The following is a 14,080-nucleotide window of genomic DNA, read 5'->3' as shown; positions in this document are numbered from 1 at the left end:
GATTAATTTAACCCTCTTGTTGTCTTCATTTACAGGCACCAAAAAATATTGTTTCCTTGTCTGAAAAAAATCCAAAAATTCAGCAAAAAAAAAATTACCCAAATTTCTGAAAATTTGCAAAACCATCAGGAAGAAAATTCCAATAATTCCTTGAAAGTTTCCCTTAAAAGTCTCACTTTAAAAAATCCCCCAACTTTGGCAAGAAAATTCTTGTAAATATTTTCAAAAAATGAGTAAAAATCTTCCAAAAGATTCTAAAAATATCTAAAGCGACTGCTTGTATATCAGTAAAAACCTAAGAACATTCACAAAAAAAAATTTTTGTGAAAAAAATGTGAAGACATTTTTCTACATTTTTTTCCACACAAAAAATGTTCAAAAATTTCCCAAAAATGTTGAAAATGTGCACATCAGAAGTTTCATTGTGAATTTTTTTTTCTTTCATATTTTCAAACTTTAAAACGAGTCAATTTGACCTGCAGGACAATACAAAGGTTAATGTTATTTTCACTGAAAAAAAAGCTTTTCTTTCAAAAATGAGGACATTTCTAAGTGACCCCAATCTTTTGAACGGTAGTGTATGTGCAATATATAGATGTTATGTATAATGGAAGATGTCCTATTATGTCAGCCACTGCTTGTTGCAGAAAAACTTTGTATCATTTCTGATTCAAATACTTTGCAAATGTCAAATCTCAAGTCACTGTCAGTCTGGACATCAATACAAAGCTATGCCATGCAAATACAGACAGCTATTCATCAGCATGTAAAGTCACGACAGGTGAAAAAGAAAGCTGGATGCACCAGTGCTACAAGTATAAAAGTTAGTCCAGAAACCTGTATGTTATGTAATGTAATGTAATGCATGTTAATCCTCCTAAGACTTACTTGATTCCAGGCACTTCACATGATTTAGGCCTTGATGCCAGAGACTGGACCTGAAACATACACAGTATAACTGATTAATATTTCAAAGTATCAAAACATTTACTCACAGTCTGTGCAACAAACACATCATAAAAATTCTGCATTGTGCTTGTTGTGCCTCCATTAGTATTTCTACCATCTACAGTCAAGGGTCTAACTTAGGATCTCTCCAGCACTGCTTATAAATCAAATACCTGGACTCTCCTTTGCATAGATTTAAAATCTGCAAGCCTCTCTGGGTGGTATTTGTAGAATAAGAAAGGATAAGACAAGACTGGGGACTGCTGTGATAATTAAAACTGAGCAGACAGTCCAAACAATAAATTTGTACTCCACATTTGTCAAAGGATCTGTATGTAATGTGGAGTGGTCACAATCAAACCAACCTAATCTCATTAAAATCTCCTGAAACTCACGACAAAGTGGAAAGCTCCATGCTAGCAAAAATGTGCACTGAGCAAAAACAGCTCAAATCACTGACAGATCCTGGTGTTTTTTCTTGTATTTGAAGAACTTCAATCTATTCTAGCATCAAAAGACACTGATCGTCAGCTACAAAATACAAATGTCAGACATGATAATTTGCTTCAGCTCATGTATTCTGAAGACAATGGCTCTTTGTCTAGTACACTTCATAAGGACGAAAAGACGAATATGACATTTATATATTGATCAATTTCCTAGTAAAACCTCCTCCTTTGTGCTTTTAACACTGTAGTCGCTAACATTCCTGAGTCCAGAAATTAGTCTCAGGCCCATTCTGCTGGTCTACGATCAAACAGGAAATTCTGGATCAATGCCGACACGTCTCTGTCAAGTAATGGCAGGAATTTAGGGTGCTATGGTAGTCATGCACAGCCTCCACAGGTCTGTCAGAGTTGGAGAATGGTCTGGCTGCATCCATAAGCATTCTGTTATAACCTGCTACATCCTGCTATTCAAAACAATCACAAAAACGTGATTATGCTGGTGTAAAATACCAGAGGAACATGCTTGGAAATGAAACCTTTTCCATAACCATACATGCCAGAATGTCCTCATTAGACAGCAAATGTTGTAACCACATTTTTTATAGATCTTTATAGCCTTTCACTGTAAATACCAGGCAGGAATGCTTTGAATGGTCCAGACCTTCAATGAAAGCATGGCATTTTTAGCGTACAGGCTGCCGCATGGAGGTTGTTCTTTTTGTTGGTTCATGTAGCAACACTGATTATTAAAAACTGTAATAAACACACAGCGGAAAGGGATGAGAATGCCATGTATTATTCTGACATGGTGACCATTCTTCAACAATAAATGTGTCCGCTGGTCCTATTGGTATCCTCTGAGTTTCGGTATCAGCATCGCCATAATGTAACCAGATGTGAGAGCAGTGAACACCAGGATATAAAAGAGGTGATCTAGAAGCTCCAATACTGTTTGCGATGTGCACGTATTAACTGTAACGAGTTAGGAGATAGTGTGACGGTGTGCAATCAACACAAGGAACTGTCTTATACACGTTTTTTGCGACTGGTAGGTGTACATTTGTGATTTCTTCATAGAGTTTAAACTGCAGCAGAGAGCAAACATCTTGTTCTGTGCTGAGATGATCCGACCTTCACGTGGAGGATCATCAGTGATGACCAGAGGTGGGTCGGTCTGCAGCTACCACTGAGAGAAGAAACAACAGTTTTCACAGTGGAGGAATCCACAGTCTTCAAAATTGGACAAGGCACATCAGGTCAGGAGCACCAGGAATATGCTTGTTGTTTTCTTAAACATTCACGTGGTTCACTTTAAATTTGCCCTCCAGAGTCGAACTGTCAAGGCAGACTTCTACTGTAACGTTCTGAGATGTTTGAGTGAGAACATTTTGTTGAAAAGACCTCCTGATATGATGGCATGCCGGTGCTCTAGTGCACTGAATACTAAGTCGCAGTGTAGTAATTAGGCACTGTTTGTGTTTTTTTTTTTTTTGCCATAACAACACACTTGTTGCTCCCAACCTGCCCTTCTTGCCAGATTTGTCTCCTTGTGACTTTTTCCTTTTCTTCAAACTGTAGTTGAAAGGTCGCCATTTGACACACTGTTGATGATGCTTGACATGGTAAAGAACTGGACTTTCAGGGAACGTTACAAATGTACAACCAAATTTAAATCAGGTCAGTCTCTGAACTTTTTGATCACCCCTTGTACAGACAATAATCTTCTTCTATATGGAGTTACAAATATGGAAAGTCATTGACGCAAGAAATGAGTCTCACCTTCTTGGCCTCCCACAGCTGCTTGGGAAGAGGCTTACTGACACCTATTAGATTCTCCTCGTTAGGCAAGGCGGGGAAGGAGAAGACTGCAGAGAAAAAGGAGCATTTTATACATTTTTCCTACAGACGATTTAATGTTAACTATGTTTTAATTAGGGGAACAAAGTGCAGCTCACCATCTCCAGAGCCATCCACCTCTGCCTCATTCACACTAGCTGCATGCCAGCCTCCATGAGAAACAAACAAACAGGAGAGGGGGAGGGATGATCGATGAAGAAATAAAGAAAGACACAAAAACAAGAACAGAGGAACATTAGAAGATGTTCAACATTAACCAGCTGTTTGAATAATCCCAGCATGTCTGGCACGATAACCAACCCCTCTGACAGGAACAGGCCCTCTGCAATTACTGTGCAGTTTCATAAACACAACAGCTGGGCATCTGGCATCGTGTTATTAATCACAGAAATGAGGAAAGGGAGAATAGAAGTTGGGTGGGGGGGTTCAAAGACTGATAGGAATGAAGAGAGGGCCAATGTGTTTATTGTGTCACAAAGAGGCTTTCTCTTCCTCGCTGCAGACTTGACGACAGACACACGTCTCCTCTTTTAACTTTTCCTGTGCCAGACTTGTCTGTTTGCCACCACACTTCCTGTGCAACACTCCTGTTGCACATTAGGAAAATATTTTGTGTTTCTCTTGATGTCTCCTTCAAGTCTCCTCATCGCTCAAACTTGAGCTGAGCTTCCTTTACAATAGCCTTTGATCCGCTGCCCACCCATTCCCTCTCCCTCCATGCTGTCGTTCTCACTGAGGCCCATTCATTGTGAGGAGCAGCTTCTCGGCTGCTGGATCAGACGGGACAATGGGGCGATACAGCAGCCTGGCATCGTCACACTTCCCCGCCAGAGGTGACTAGACGCTGAAGCTCGCTGTCACAACTAGGACGGACACAGGACAACTGGGATGGAAAATGGCTGGCTCGTGTCCCTGGCAGGATCACGCTGAGCATTGCACTCAATATGGGTGCTATGAATGCTCAGGATTAAGAAAAAATCTCACTGTCTGCTGCTGGAGCATACCAGCAATCAGAGCCCTGTCAGCTGCAGAGGTAACGTTAGATCTCCACTCACTGAGGCTGCTGCTGCCTTTCCAGAGGAGAAATCATGCTGCAAGACAGTGCAGCAGAACTCCTCTAAGTGTTTCCACCCGGCAGTGTGACTCATAGCTGTAATTCCTGGTTAGATGCTTCTTTAATCAGCCAGGGCTTAACACCACTCACAACCCGCTGAAACCTTGAGAGGTGTCAACGAGGCCCTGGGGCTTCGCAGCTCTCTGTACATGAGCATGGAGCCGTGAGGCAGCGCTGCTCATTCACCAACACCAACCACATGTGTTTGTGTCGTGTCTTCTTTTGGAGGAAATGATATACAGCCTGTAGAGAAATGTCCAGCATGTGCTGCTGGACTATATACGGCCAACAATGCAGGACGACTGCAGCTCAGCTCCTCTTTGGGGAAATATAATTACCTCCTTATATATACTGTTAACTATAATACCCTGATGGTGTGTCGGCATTTTCTGCTCTGAATGAGGCTCCACACGAGAGTAGAGCCGAAACTATTTGTGGTTTGTTCAGACAACTGATAAAAAATGACTCACAACTATTTAAATGATCAATTCTTTGCATATTTTTAAGTAAAAAAAAACAACTTAAGTTTAAAAGTGGAAGCATCTTTAATGAATGTTTATGTTAAAGCCCTAAACCGTGCGGAATAAGGTCTTATTACATTTGTCTAAATAGACATTTTCTGTTTAGCCCTCTGAACCCCTAAACCCACTGGCATGGCTTCAAAAACAAAACACAAAAAATGCCAATTATAATCACATTTATGATGACAAGAAATTTAAATTGCAAAAAGAGGAAGAATCACTAAAGTAATCAAGTATGATTTGCAGTTTTGCCTAGAAATGAATGGAATTTAAGCATAAAAGCGGGAAAAGGTTAGAGTCTAAAAAAAGAAAGATGATGAGCCATATGTCATAAGCGTTCATTGCCAAAAGGGGGAGGCAAAAGCTTCACAGTGCAGGTTTGAATTTGAATATTATCTGTTACAGTAAACCGATAGATTTTGGACAGTCGATTCAATAAAGGGAACCAAACGATCAATAATGATGCCAATAATCATTAGTTACGTCCTACACAGAAGTTCCATGAGACAATCACAAACACGAAACACCTGGAATTCATATATCTATACAGGTTTGATGCTGTCTGTATGCTAAACTCATTCTTGGTCCAGATCCTTAGACAATATTCTGCTTGAACATGTTGGATAAACATGAGGAGTAATCGACTGGAGGAGCACTTCTCCGATCCATTCCGCACTTCATCAGTGCTGAGATCAGAGGAAAGTGAAGGAATGAAGAGCGTGACGATCAATTTTTTTGACTAGGAGTTCAATCACTTTCTTTGGCCCAGTTACTGAAGTATACACAGAACTTTTTAAACCAACAAAGACGAATGTTGGTTTGTGTAACCGAGCCCAGAGTGGCTCACAGCACTGAAGAGCAGCTGGCTGGATGGACTGTGTTCTCTGTTAATAAATGACCAGAGGAACAGAAACACAAACACCATAAACTAGCATGATTACAATGACATGGGCCGAGCGTAGCAGCAGCCTGCATACTGAGAGTGACCGAGGATGAGGAGCTTAAAAGCATATCATGTCTGCACTGCGATGACTTGCTTTCAAGTATAATTCACTAAATGAGCGTTAGAGGCAAAGTCTCAATACACGAGTGGATCCTAATTAGTCTCACTAGGCTGTTTCCTGCCCTTGTTGGTAGTGTGTGTCTCACTGTTAATATTCCACCTACTTTTTCATATGCTAATAGATCCTATCAGCTCTGCTCCTCATGGTCATTCACACTCAGTCCAAGAAAACACACCGCAAGCTTGTATTACAACATCGACCGCACAGCATTCACCCAAAATCAAGCCTTGAGCAGAAAATTTAAATACATTATTTCATGCAGGGAAGTTATTTTTCAAGACATAAACAACAGTAATTAACAGACACAGCAAAGAAACAACTGGGAAATAACAATTAAATAGCCTTAAACGTTAGAATTCACCAGTTCATTCATTTCAGTGTAGCCAGAAAATCTGAATAACAGGATATTTTACTATAATTGTCACGTTTTGATTGGCTGAGGCAGCGGTTCAGACTATTTAACATGTTTAACATGTGTTTCTGAAATGACATTTAGTCTGTAAACTTTTTACATCAAATATCTAATGCAGTAATTATGTAGTCATGTCAAACATGTTGCTTGTAAATACAAGATAAATTGCTCCTGGCGGTACGATCAAAGTTTAGAGTGAGCATATACACTTTCTTTCAAAATTTGGGGTCACCCAGACAATCTCATGTTTTCCATGAAACTCACACTTTCATTCATGTGCTAACACAACTGCACAAGGGTTTTCTAATCATCAATTAGCCTTTCAACACCATTAGCTAACACAATGTAGCATTAGAACACAGGAGTGATGGTTGCTGGAAATGTTCCTCTGTACCCCTATGGAGATATTCCATTAAAAATCAGCCGTTTCCAGCTAGAATAGTCATTTACCACATTAACAATGTCTAGATTGGATTTCTGATTCATTTAATGTTATCTTCATTGAAAAAAAACACTCTTCTTTCAAAACTAGGACAATTCTTAGTGACCCCAAACTTTTGAACTGTAGTGTAAGATACAGAAATATTTGTATCTGATGGGTGTTTTCCATAAAAAGTGAAATTATTTCATTATGTGAAGACATGCAAATATTATGTACCATATTTCACAGATTTCAAGTTTCAACATCACATTAGATGTCTTGTCACAATCATTACATAACATTGTGATCACAGTTATTTCCTTTTTTTTCTAGTTCAGTTTGAGTTTCATTTAGTGTTTTCTTATTAGTTTGTATAAGATTAGGTCCGTCACAATTAGCACATAATTTTCTGACAGCAGTTATTTGGGTTGAATGCAATTATTTAAAATAATTGTTAAACTTGTTTCCATTCACCTGTGCAAAAACAGTTTACCAAACTAAACTTTCATGAAAATGACAGATCTACTTGTAGGAAGGTGCGATTTTAAAGTTTAAGTGTACATATTTTTTATGCAAGAAAGAGACCCAGCTTTTGTTTCACTCTTTCTGCAGGCCTACATGACCTTGAAAAATGGACCTTTACTGTTGTAAGATTTGTTGATAGTCAATCAGAGTAATTTGAGTGACTGAAACTAGTTTGAATATAGAAATATTTTCAGAAACAAGACCACAGGTCGTTGGGATTACTGTCTGCCTATTTTCTTAGGAGAAAATACAAAAAAAAATTTTCAAGATAGCTTTAAAATTTGCAGCTAAAGAGCACAAACACCCAAACATTCAAGCAGACACACTCATTGCTTTAAGAGTGAGTAAAGCTGCAGGAATTAATTGCTGACTATTGAATATTAAATCTGCAATACTTTTGAAAAAAGTCTTATTTTTCTGATTCCAGCTTCCTAAATTCTAATTTATTTATGTCTTCATTTTCCTCCTTTTGGACATTAAACTGAATATTTTTGGGTTGTGAACAAAACAAGACATTAGTCACCTTTTCTGACCTTTTACAGACCAAATAACTAATCAATTAAGGTTAGTCGACAGAGACAACAATCACCGGTTGCAGCCCTGAAGGTGAGGAGGTCAGACTGTGAATGAGTGTGTGTACAGGCCTACATGGGCATGAAACAAGACCATAGGTTGTTGGGATTATTGTCTGCCTGTTTTCTTAGGAGAAAATACTCCCAAATTCATCTAGATAGCTTTAAAATTTACAGCTAAGCAGCAAAAAGACACAAATATTTCAGCACAGTCAAGCAGAACCACTAATGTCTTTAAAATATTGAAAATGAATTCACCAATTATTTTGAAAAAAGTCCTAACTGTTTGATTCCAACTTCTTTGGAAGATTTTCATTTTGAATATTTTCATATTTGAATATCTTCATTTTTTCTCCTCACATTATTACAGTAAAGTGAATATCTTTGGGTCGAGAACAAAACAAGACATTTGTCACCTTTTGCAGACCGAACAACTAATCGATTAATCAAGGAAGTAAGTGACAATTAAAATAATTGCAGCCCTAAAGGTGAGCATGTTTTGTTGTGAATGAGTGTGTGCTCCTCTCACCATTGCGCTGTGGGGGACCTCGACCCATCTGCTGGTTCATGCCGAACGGGTCCTGAGGGTTCGGGTTCATAGTGCTCGTATGGAGAGCCGAGTCTGAGTTGGTTCTGTGTGGGAGGGAGAAGGAAAATTATGCAAAGTATTCCAGCACCTTGGACAGAGGCAGAAGGGCTTCTTGTGGCCGTAAGGTCAGTGAATCATTCTGCTTCTGCGCTGCCTCCACACAGGCTGCATTCATCTGCAGGCTCACACTGACCTTACACATAAACACCCTCACAGCGCCTAACCAAATGTTTATCAGTCTGTGACGAAAACACTTTGGCTCTGTGATGAAATAATCACCATGAAGTTCTTCGTGTCTGATTCAGGGAAATGCAGGGAGGTTTACATCTCAACATGACATGAAGATCAATGCTTTTGTGTGGTATTCATTAATGTTTTTAACTTTTGACAGGGCACTAGCTTTGTAAATAATAGATTTTGAGGGGGGTTTTTTGACAGCTACCAAATATTATTTGATTATTTAATTATTTGATTTGAGACCACTATTTTCTTGGTTGTACAAACTGGATCAAATATAAGCTTTAAATTCACACACTTCTTCACCTTTTTCTTGTATCAGACTCTTGAACACACTTGCACGGTTCGACCCACACAAACTGCTGAGTCCTGTATCACTTCAGCTGAGAGCTTTCTTTTATGTGCTCCATTAAGTCTCAATGGTTTCTTTCATGCGTCATCCCTGCTTTTCCTCTAGTCCACAGTAGAAAAGTGCTGCAATCACATTTATATTTAACTCAGTTTGATACTTCTACAGTTGCTTCTACAGAGTTTATTGCAATCGTTATCGCACGTTTCTTTTTTTTTAATTATTGCTTTTGCTAATCTGAGGAGATAATGGAATCTGATGTAATTGTGGCATGTAAATAAGTAAGAGGTAAATAAATTTGTGTGTACAGAGTTTATATGCTGTATTTTAAATGCACACTGCCATTATAGGAAAGCTCAATGTGCATAATGGAATATATCAGTAGGATAATAATTCTCGACTCTCCAGCTACAACAACTGAATAATTGTTGCACTTTTTTTTGCACCTGTTTATAACATAATGTGTTATTCAACCTAAATTAGTAATTAAATCATCGTGATACAATAGACATTACTGGTAATGTGTTTATTTTCCGTCTCTGCGGATTCATTTTGTTTCATTTCACCTAATGCATTTCACATTGTAAGGACAAAATAATGACCTTTAAAAATGTTTAGCATCAAATAACTGTCCACTAAATGATGGCAACATGTCAGGTTAGATTTTCAGTTTTGTTTATGCACTTTTTGCTCCATAAAACATTTGCTTAAAAAATACATAATTTATTGAATGACAAAGACTCTTTGTGGAAAATACATATTTTCACATTTAAATGATAATCTGGGACTTAATATGTATGAATTTGCCATAAGGAGATATACTGATTTTATGAGCCGTTTTGTTTTTATGTTTTTAGTTTTTTATAGCTGGATATAGTGAATATACATAGCATCTCAGCCTTGCTCCCAGCTAGAGTTTTTTTTTCTAAAACTGTTCTGATAAAGTTGTGCTAAGTTCTGGCAATGTTTCAGTGGATGTTTTGCATTTTTTAGTTTACAGAACATTTTTACTAAAGGTAAGACAACATAGAAAGATATCCTCAAAATGTTTGGCTTTTAGGCCATTATGTCCTGACATTCTTAAAAAGTTTACCGAATGTTGAATTGAGAATGTTCTTTATTATCGTCTAACAGTGTGGGAATCGTTTATAGAAGAATATTTTTAATGTGTTACCTTAACAACACCTCCAAATTTCCTCTAAATAGGAGGCAAAATGTTCTAGCTTTGTTAATATAGTACTTTGTAAACGTTATAACATCTGAGGCCTCGATAACATCTTGAGAACTATTTTTTGAATGTTGGTTTGTTATCATGTAACAGAACCTGTGAACATCCTCTAAACATCCTCTACATGTTGCAGCTAATGTTAGGCAGATAGATTTTAACCTAAAAGAACCAATGAGTAATAACTCGTAGGTGATGTTAGCCAGTGTTGGGTTCACACAGCTAAATCTTGGAGATGCTGGTGTCTAAGTGCATCCTGACGTAATAAAGACAGCAAAAAAAGCACATGTCCCAATTTTCTGGAGTATGTATTTGCTAAAGACACTTCTCAAATTACTGTCAGGGAACCAGCTTTTTTTTTTTTTTTTTTTTTTTTTTTTTGAACAAGGCAAGTATTCATGCAAATTTTGACCAATTAGGTTGTGGGTGTAAATGCAACTTCTCTCTGCATTGGTCCCATAAAATCACAAACAGGACTGTAGAAATCAAAGACAACATTTAAAAAAAAAAAAAAAAAAACAGCACAACAATTTGAGAGGGGTGTAAAAAAGGCCGAAAGTAAGAAAATGTGAATAAGAAGCCTTGATGTTAGACTGCGGAGGAGCCGTGAGACCTAAAAGCCGGGTTAGTACAAGAACAACTAACAATTAACGTTTCAGAAATGCCAGACTGAAAGAGATGAGTTGTAAAACTACAAACAGAAAAAATTACTAATAAATCCACCACAAAGGCCTGCAGCCGAGACTCTGTGGACCTTTATCTCAGCGCTTCAAAGGAAGAAAGGAGGGGATTATTGAGATGTTACCAATCAAGCGGAGATTTACAGAGGATAGAAACCTTATGTAGCTGAGGGAGATTGCAGAAAGACAAAGAACAGAATTGTTGGCCACTGCGAGCGAAGGATAAAGCGGTGAAGATAGACTGAGGGAAGGAAGGACATGGAGGGGGAAGGGTGGGGTCATGGGTCACCTGTTGAGTTGTGATATTAATCTAAACCCCGGCCGTTTTTCCTCAGTCCATGGCTGCTGTTCCCTTCAAAGACAGACAGAGGAAAAGCATGACAGACATATTTAGTGGGTGAAAGCAGAGACCCTTGGCTGCTTCCCTAAAGCTGGTGAAGAGGAGAAAATATCCTGGTTAAAAATACGACATGTTTGCATTGGCACGTGTGGAGAGAAGACAGACCCAGGAAAATAGTCCGACACTACACAATGCCATTTGTTTTCTTTTTGTTTTTGAGGAAAACGGAAAGACAGGTTAAATTGGAAGCAGAGTGAAGAGACGGAAAAACAAGACAGGAGTGTTAACGAGGAGAATGACTGCAGGTTAGGCTTATAAACCCGCAGCCTAGGAGCTGTTCTTCCATATCTAACGGGGAGAGAAAAGGTTGGCCGGTCAGAAACAGCGTAAACAACTTGATGTGAAGAGTCATTGTCAAGGCCTGAAATGATGGAGTGGGAACAGTGACTAAGTGGATTTTTCTGAAGTGTTCAGCAAAAAGGGGTCTTGACTCTTTGGTAGACTTAAAGTACATAGAAGCAGCTTGTTTTTCTCTTAACTGGTACAACTACTCTTCTGAAAATACAACAGAAGAAGTCAAGTTCATATAAAAGACTGGACCACCCTCTCTTCAGCCATTTTCTTGGCACACCTGCGTACGAAAACATATCTACTAAACATCCAAATTTTTCAATTTACATTAAAGAAACACAAGTTTAAAGGGTCATTCTAGGTACTCATTTCCCTATTTTGGTCTTCTTTTCTTTTGGTTATGATGAAACTGCGCTGGCATCCAGAAACACAATAACATGTCTGGAATGGAGTCAAACAACTAAAACACATGGAGTCAAATAATCAGACAGGTTTGTAAATGAGCCTACTGCAGAGACGGATCGTTTAAAGTGCTTAACGCTGACGTACACTTGAGAGACAGAAAGTTTTTCTCGCAGCGTTACAGCATTCGCAGGTCTCAGCAATTAACTTGATGGGTACGATGTTATTATCCCACGCTAAGGAGAGAGCTGAGACATGTTTTCAGTGTTGTTTGTCTGTCAGGAAGATTACACAATAACTGCCGAGACAAGTTTCATGAAACTCGAGAGGTGAAGCGTGGCCACAGGAAGATTTTGGTACAGATCCAGGTAGTTTTCTTTGAATCTGTGAGGCAGAGCATTAGCTTGGTGAAGGACTGAACTCTACCTTTAAGTTATAAGGGTTGTAATGTTGGCTGGTCTATTGGTTGGTTGATGAGCTTCCATCCAACCAAATTCTCACAGTGTGAGCAATAGTCAAAGTTGCTTTCATAAGGAGAAAAACGTTCCAACAGTCTTCTGGGATTAATCCGTTATTTTTGGCCACAGGAGGAACACATCTGAATCTGAGAACTCTACTATTTTTGCACAATTTTGAACTGGCCCAACCTAATGGACACTGCTAGGTCTACCTTATTTAACCTTTACTGAACATTTTTCTTGGCTCCAAACTAACCGACACCATGTTGACGGTGTGGCTGCATGTTGTTCAGACAGATAGTGAACTTTCCAAACAGCACTCTGTATATCACAGCTCAACAACGAACAGGCTAGCTTGTCTGGAATAGATTCCTCAGTAGTGCTTGTGCTGGGATCACCAATTACAGTTGTACTTTTGGGAATCATTTGAGTATGGGCAGGTGCACATTTTCCTTCAGTTTGGCATCAAATAATCAACTTCAAGTGACTTTATATGCTGCAAATAGTAGCTTTTTATGTTTTGTATTTATTGATTTAGGCTAATAAGGCAGAGCAATCTGTGCACCGTGGCAGGTATGACTTCAGTCAAGCAACAGTTTCTTTTGCTGGCTACAGTTATACTAGTTATATTAGAAATGTTGGACAATAGGGCTGTATTAACCCGTTAGGACCCCTGGGACAGAACTGATGTGAGTCCATATTAAAGACTCCTTCCTGCCATCTTCCATGTATCTTTATCTATTAAGTTGCCTTTAAATGCACATTAGTTTGTCATGTTGGTTTGTGAGTGGTAAATTGATTAATGTGAATAAATTTGAAGGTGGAGAAGGGATTACAATTTCTACAATTTATCCAAAGTGACATACATCTGAGAGTAGACACAACACAAGCAAGGATTTAGTCAGAAGAAAATAACTTGGATAAGTACCATAAAACAAGTTCAAGTGTGATAATAGGACCTTGATGCCTGCAGGCAGTGTAGGAGCAATAGAATTTTTTTTTCTTTTTTCTTTTCTTTTTGCAATCTGTAAAGTGCAAAGGTGTTCAGTGAAGATTTGAGGTCTTTAGTCTTTTCTGCAGATCAAACAGAACTGATTAGGAAGGTCTGAATCTGCTGGGTGCTTGGGTTGTTTCTGTTTGTATGCTTGCTCCTTAATTTTTTGGGGAGCGTACTCTTCCCAGTCTAAAGAAATGCAGATGAGATAAACTGACAGCACTAAACTGCCTGTAGATGTGAATATAAGTGGTCTCTCCATTTTCATCTATCACACAATGTCAGCTGGGATCATTATTTTGTGCATATTAACAATTAACTATTAATCAAATTACCATAAATGACTAGTTCTGCAGGAATCTAGGGGCACATTGATGGGCTTTTAACTGCTGTTAAAATTAGTACCTGTAAGGTGGAATTATCCAAAACAGAACCCCTCAAAACCATCACACTGTGAACAAGACTGGTATTACTACCAAGTTTTATTAGTATTAAAGCCTGCAAGTCTCCGATCATACTACAGAGGGCCATCTCTGACATGGCAGCGTCCATTCATGCACTGAGAAGCAGCG

General features: G+C 38.6%; 1 protein-coding gene across 6 annotated transcripts in view; it reads right to left on the bottom strand.

Moving 5' to 3' along the window:
- crtc3 (CREB regulated transcription coactivator 3) overlaps positions 1-14,080 on the bottom strand; it is a 50,379-nt gene that overhangs the window by 11,331 nt on the left and 24,968 nt on the right. The window contains exons 5-9 of one of the 6 annotated variants that reach the window (XM_023285361.3): positions 11,253-11,315; positions 8,413-8,516; positions 3,353-3,403; positions 3,177-3,262; positions 889-938 (exon numbers count right to left, since the gene is read on the bottom strand). In XM_023285361.3, coding sequence (XP_023141129.2) covers positions 889-938; positions 3,177-3,262; positions 3,353-3,403; positions 8,413-8,516; positions 11,253-11,315 — 354 coding nt within the window. The remainder of the gene's footprint in view (positions 1-888; positions 939-3,176; positions 3,263-3,352; positions 3,404-8,412; positions 8,517-11,252; positions 11,316-14,080) is intronic. The other 5 variants (XM_023285362.3, XM_023285363.3, XM_023285364.3 and 2 more) reach the window with 5 other exon arrangements.

Source organism: Amphiprion ocellaris, chromosome 1, assembly GCF_022539595.1.
Source record: "Amphiprion ocellaris isolate individual 3 ecotype Okinawa chromosome 1, ASM2253959v1, whole genome shotgun sequence".
Lineage (NCBI taxonomy): Eukaryota > Metazoa > Chordata > Actinopteri > Pomacentridae > Amphiprion > Amphiprion ocellaris.
Note: the sequence above shows the minus strand (reverse complement) of the source record. Positions and strands in the feature narration are given on the sequence as shown.